General features: G+C 37.5%; 1 protein-coding gene across 1 annotated transcript; it reads right to left on the bottom strand.

Moving 5' to 3' along the window:
* Positions 1-4,317: 4,317 nt before the first annotated feature.
* LOC131161853 (heat stress transcription factor B-4) lies at positions 4,318-6,115 on the bottom strand. Its single transcript, XM_058117837.1, has 2 exons — positions 5,643-6,115; positions 4,318-5,541 (listed from the first exon to the last, which is right to left on the bottom strand). Exons 1-2 carry the CDS (start codon positions 5,892-5,894, stop codon positions 4,627-4,629), a joined length of 1,167 nt encoding a protein of 388 aa, XP_057973820.1. The 5' UTR covers positions 5,895-6,115; the 3' UTR covers positions 4,318-4,626.
* Positions 6,116-6,317: the final 202 nt, after the last annotated feature.

Genomic DNA, 6,317 nt, shown 5'->3' with positions numbered 1-6,317 from the left:
TACTTTCCATTTTCTGATTGGCCAAATATTGGAGAAGAAGTTGAGGAGAGTGGGAGAGAGGAGGCAGAGGAGACAAAGGAGTTTTGCAGCTTCTGTGCGCAGAATGAAAAAGAAAAAAAAGTAAAGCTTCTGTTCTTGAAGGATCAAAAGGATAACTTAAACATATATCTATATTATATTATATTATATTAATATATTATATTGTATTATTTAATTAATAATATTTATTTATTTATTTATTTTAATTAATTTAATTAATTATTTAATTTAATTTTAATTATAAATTTTTTTTTTGGATCACTACACTTGTACCCATCTTCTGTGGTGTTCACGACATCTTAAGTACCTAGTATGGCTCTCATCTGGATACACCAATTGTCGTAGTTCTCTTTTGTCAGCTTTGGGATGAGTGCTTGCGCGGTTCCGTTTGCCATCAGGTTTTGAATATATCATAACGAGGTTTTGGAATTGGAATTTGGCAGAATGGATGCTGCCAATGCGTTCGCTCTACACAATGGTATGCTCAAATTTTTATTTTGAGCATCTTCAAATCTAGGCAAATTTTTTTTCTTTTTTTTTAAATGCCCCTATTTGTTTGTTTAGTGAAATTTGGTCTCACATGATCTTCTATGCTCTGATACCATTGTTGGGTGGAGTTGATGGTTCGGGATCACTGGTTGTGATCCTCAGAGAGAGATTGAACTCACAAAACACTCAATTGAAATGAAATCAATGAATTACATAAAGGGGAAGATTTTCTCTCACTTATTTCTCTCACTATATTTTCTATTGAACTCCACACATTACAACACTAAATAACCATGTCTATTTATAGGCTCACAAACTCAATAGGTGGCAGCCACAATTGACAAGAAGAAGCAAAATTCAAAATGGATTTGGATGCTATTTTTGATACATGTCTACACTATTCATATGGTGGTTAGAATCTTCTTCATGGATTGATGAGTCAAGTTTACCACATATTCATCTTTCAACAATAATTGGTTCAATTGTGAACAACGTTAGTTGAAACCAAACACTGAAGTGAAGTGATTGGATCTCATATTTCAAAAATTGATTCAGAATGCACTGAAAACCAATAATAATTATAGTACTTCTAAAAGCACAAAAAACTTTTTTTGGTAGTCCATTGTGACATATTTCATAATTTTTTTTTTCACGAAAATCCCAATTTTATTGATAACTCCCACTTATGGCAGAGGAATACCGTGGTTACAAGTAAGATTAATGTGATTTACAATTAAACTATCAAAACCATCTCATGCATCAAAATCAATACTAAGAAATCAGTATTGTTATCCAACTAAAACAATCTAAACATGCCTATTGTGTCCTAAAACAATCTAAACATACCTATTTTGTCCTAACTATTTAAAAGGTTTTCAATTTCAATTAAAAACGCCCCCTCCTCTATTGTTTTTTTCTCTTCTCCAAATAATTTATTTTCCCAATCTTTTCATTTCCTACCATTTCTTCTCCAAATGATTCCTCTCCCAGCCCTTTCATCATCTCATACCTCATTTTTGGCTTTCTCACTCCACTTATATATATATATCCTATGTGAAATAGAAAGAATGAATAATAGTTTAAGAAAAAGTTCTAAAAGGCTATGATGAGAAGTAGAACTCAAATTTTTAAAAGACACAAAATCGGGCACATGTATGAATGGATTGTTGAAGAAAGGAGGTCATAACAATAATTTCACCTGATCAACAACTATCCCAAGTCAGGGAAGGGTTCAATAGGAGAGCTCTCATTGTATAAGATCCTAATTTGAAGACCTATAAGAACTCAAGAGTAGTGTTGATGCTTGAATTTTAATTAGATGTTCATGATGCTCCAAAAACGTAAATGTTTTTTATTAGATGATAATGTTGATTTTTAAGATATTTAAAAGTTCTCTCTCTCTCTCTCTCTCTCTCTCTCTCTCTCTCTCTATATATATATATATATATATATATATATATATATTCTAAGATTTTAAGAGCACTCTTAACTTATATATGAAGATAGAAAATTGCATCTCTATCCTTCTTCCCTTTAACATAAAAGTCTCATTTTGGTTCATGATTGATTTGGTTGGTTTTTCCAATTTTTTAAATATTTTTGAATAGAACTTCAAATACCAATTGGACTAGCCAAGCACAACTTAAATTACAAAATTATGAAATTTTTTTGGGGTTTAATAGACCCAAAAGATATACCCAATTAAGACTTTTAAACAATTAAGAAGTAAACATGTTAAAGCCCAATTGAATGGGCTAAATTTATGTGGACCAAAATTTGAGCTATGGCTTTGTTTGGATGGATGTTGAAGAGCTTATAAGGATTTGTGTTTTTCTGGGAGAACAAAGGAGAGGCTCCCCCTTTCCCCCCTCAATGTGGTGTACGGTAAGGGATCTTTGTCCGAGCTGCCATCTATTTAGGATTTACTAAGGGGTAAGGGTTCCCTCCCTTTTCCACATCAGCCAAGTAGCAAGGGTGGGGAAGGAAACATAATTATAATAAAAAGTAAATAACTAGTAATTTATTAGGATTAAGATAATAAAATAGTAAAAATTCTCTAATTCATAAATACCACAAGATTAATATTTAATATTTTAATAATAAAACCCAAGTCTAGTTTTCAATTTGTTTTATTGTAAAATTAAAACAAAAACTCAATTTAAAAAAAATGAAAAAGTGAAGCAAAAAAACTAAAATAAAAAAACTAAATCAAAATTTGAAGCTACCTAATTCAAGATTAATTTTTGATATTTCAATAATATTTGTACACTTTTACTGGCACAAATGTTTTTGTAATTCTACCATGTTTCTAAGGATATTTATATTCTAGAAGTACTCGAAATACGAGATGAAAATACCGAGTCACACCCTATGAATTCAATAATCAAAGGTGTCCATATATATACACCCTAGATTTTGCCATTCTACTTGTATTATTAATCCCAAAATCTTTACTCAACAAAGCATTCTACTAGAAGAAAAAATGTCAATAAAGTGCATTATTTTCGAAAAAGACCAAACCAATCAAACATGTCTCCTTTTATATTCAATTCTTTTGGGTATTACAAATCTCTTTTCCATTTTAAACTTCAAAAAACTAGAGTTGTAAGCTGTAAAGAAAAACCACATACGCCATTCCTTCGAGAGGAACAAGAACCCTACTACGCCGCACGTGCAGTGTCACGTGAGATAACCCCCCAAAGGGACACAAGGGGGAGTTAGGGTTTAGGATTTCTCTTTCTCGTATGAGACGAAATCATTGCACACAAAGGTATTCTACCCTTCCATCTCCTCTTTGTACACCCAAATGACTCGTTCTCATTTTTGTTTTTTTATTTTAGCATCCGCAGAGTTTTCCCTGTTGTTCAACTTTTATTTTATATATATATATATATATATATATATATATATATATTATAATAGCACTTTTGTGTTTTTGTTTTTTTCTTTTCATTTCCTTTCTTTTTAAGAAATAAGCATGGAATGAAATACGAAAAACTGAGGAAGATCGATTAGGAAAGTCAAGAAAGAAAGAAAGCAAGCATTGGTGGAAATGCTAGCTCATTCAAATTACCTTTATTGAAGCTTTAGTTTGGAGGGCTATGCATGTTGGAGAAAGGGACAAACTGAACCATAAAAGCGAATGGTTTTTGGGCTAATTGAAGAATATCGTTTTGCTTATCTGCCAGTCAAGGACTCTCTCTCTCCTCTCTCTCTCTCTCTCTCTCTCTCTCTCTCTCTCTCTCTCTCTCTCTATCTTTCTTTCTTTCTCTCTGGGATCCAAAGAGGGTTTTGAAGAGTTCGATCAGATACTTAAAGTGGGAAAAGGAAAAGGTTTCTGGTCGTCCGAAGGGGTATAGAAGCTAGCCTTGATGGAAACGTTTCATACTCACATATATTTTTAGTCAGTGCTCTCCTGTATTTCACTTTCGTTGAATGTATAACATTCCCACTTTTTTTTGTTTCTTTGAAAAAAAAAAAAAAAAAGGTTGTTTGTTTTAGAATTTTGAACCATCTCTGACTGTGTTGGTTGGTTTCCTTAGTTTGCATGAAGGGGCACAGTTCAACTGAATTATATGAGAAATGCAGAGATTATTGCCTAGCTAGCTAGCATCGATCCTATCAGATTAGATATGATATATACCATGATAGGTTTCTTTTGCAAATCTTAGTATTCTTCCTTTTTGACAATAATGTACGGTGATGATAATAATAATAATTGCCATATCAACTAATGGTAATAATAATAACAATAATTTTTTGACTAAAATTGAAGAAGAAGAAGAAGAAGAAGAAGAAGAAGAAGAAGAAGACGGAACTTGCTTTCATCTTCACTCTAATTAACCAAAACCCACCAGCTGGGACAGCGGCAATAAAGCTATATACATACACAGTCGATTGATCACAAACACCCACACGCACACCATTAATTTCATGAACAGCTGCAGGCTCTCAGACCCAGTTGAGAGATTGACGAACCAGAGACGGCCAAAGAAAAAAAAATGAAGAGTAAAAACATAAAAAAATAAATTTTTTTTTTTTAAAGTAGAGATGAAGAAGAACCTAAATTTAAAGAAGATCAATTCTGAATGATTTAACCTAGCATTTGGAAGGAGGCATGAGATTGAGCCCCAGATCATCCTTGTCCATCACCAACCGAGGCTTGTTCGTTAACTGATCCCCGCTCGCCGGCGCCGGAGCATAGCCGTAGCACTCCGGGTGTAGTCTCTTCTTGCTGTGGAGTGGCACCCCGAACAGCTTCGTTTTAGTGCTTCCACTTCCATTAACGCCGGCGGGTTCTTCAATGGTGGTGCTACTGGTTAACGAACTGTTTGATGTAGTGCAGGCCGAGCTGAAGGAGCTCAACACATGAGCCTGTGCCTGAGGAAGCTGCTGCTTTGTGTTACTCTGGTAATACCCAATAAACTGCTGGCTGAGAGGCTTTTGCACCATCAACGAACAATTAGCGGACGAATTACTAGTTGGAGGATTACAGCTGATGAATAATGAATTAGAAGCGTAGGCAGAAGTGCTACTGGGAGCCACCGGCTTCACGTGGTTCTGCACGAAGTAGATAATGTCATTGTAAAGCTTCTTCATGTGGGCGAGCTCCGACATGAGCATGGAGTTGCTCCGCCGCAGCCTCTCGTTATCCTCCGACAAAGCCGTAACCGCCGCGCTACTGTACCCGCTGCATCCATTATTGGTGATCACGGTCGTCGTCGTCCCCCCTCTTGGGGACGATAATGGGGATGAATCGCACCACCCCTGCTGCTCGTCGGAGTCGGGCGGCGACACGCTGATGCGGGCGCCGCCCGAGAAGGGGTGGTAGAAAGCAGCGCCGCCTCCGCCGATGCCCGCGAGGGGGGAATGCGCGGGGAGGTGGTGGGCGACGGGCACTTGGGTGGGCTGAGCCGTCTTCCTGCGGTGGATCTCGCACAGCAGGTGCTTCTCTCCTTTCTTGAAGAACTCGTTGGCGAACTCCCATCTGTCCGGCACAATCTTTCTAAAACCCTAATCATCAACCAAGACAGTCAAAACCCAAATCGAGAGAGAGAGAGGGAGCGAGAGGGGGAAAGACAGAGAGAGGGATAAGTGTTTGTGGGCATACGTACATAGGTGTTGAGTTGGCGGACGAAGCTGGAGAAGTTGTTGTGTTTGAAGTAGTTGGGGAGGAGGTCGCGGGCGAACTCGGGGGGCCGCCAGACGACGAAGGTGGAGTCGTCTTCGCCCCAGGAGACGATGTGGTCGGTGGAGGGGTCGTCCACCAGCTGGTAAGTCTTAGTGAGGAACGGCGCCGGCACAGAGGATTTGTGGGAATCTAAGGACAGCAGTATGCCCTCGCAATTGTCTAACATAAGCGCCATTGCTTACTCACTTTCACTACAAATTAATTAGGATGCTGCAGATAAAGAAAGACCAGAGCTAGAGGAGAGGGGGAGGAGGGCGAGTCAATGTATTATCTTATGCAGATGCTGATTGTTTTTTTTTATAAAAAATTTTTTCTTCGTTTTTTATAATAGAAATGATAAAATAAATAAATTTGCCTCTCCTCGGTTATGTAGGGAGAGAGAATATGTGTCTGTCTGTCTAGGACTGCGAAATAAGGGCCTTTCAAGACAAACCCGTGACTCTCTCTCTCTCTCTCGCGGACATACTTAAAATCAGGCACAGTGGGTGGTGGTGGGGAATTGACGGAGATGCCCTTGGTCCTTTTTAGAGTCTCCTTTTTCGTTCCCTTTTCAATTGCAGGAGGGTTCGTTCATTCTTTAGTCCTTTTTGCCATGTAT

This window comes from Malania oleifera, chromosome 8 (genome assembly GCF_029873635.1).
Source record: "Malania oleifera isolate guangnan ecotype guangnan chromosome 8, ASM2987363v1, whole genome shotgun sequence".
NCBI classification, from domain to species: domain Eukaryota; kingdom Viridiplantae; phylum Streptophyta; class Magnoliopsida; order Santalales; family Ximeniaceae; genus Malania; species Malania oleifera.
The sequence above is the reverse complement of the archived record's forward strand: the minus strand, read 5'-3'. Positions and strand labels throughout refer to the sequence as shown.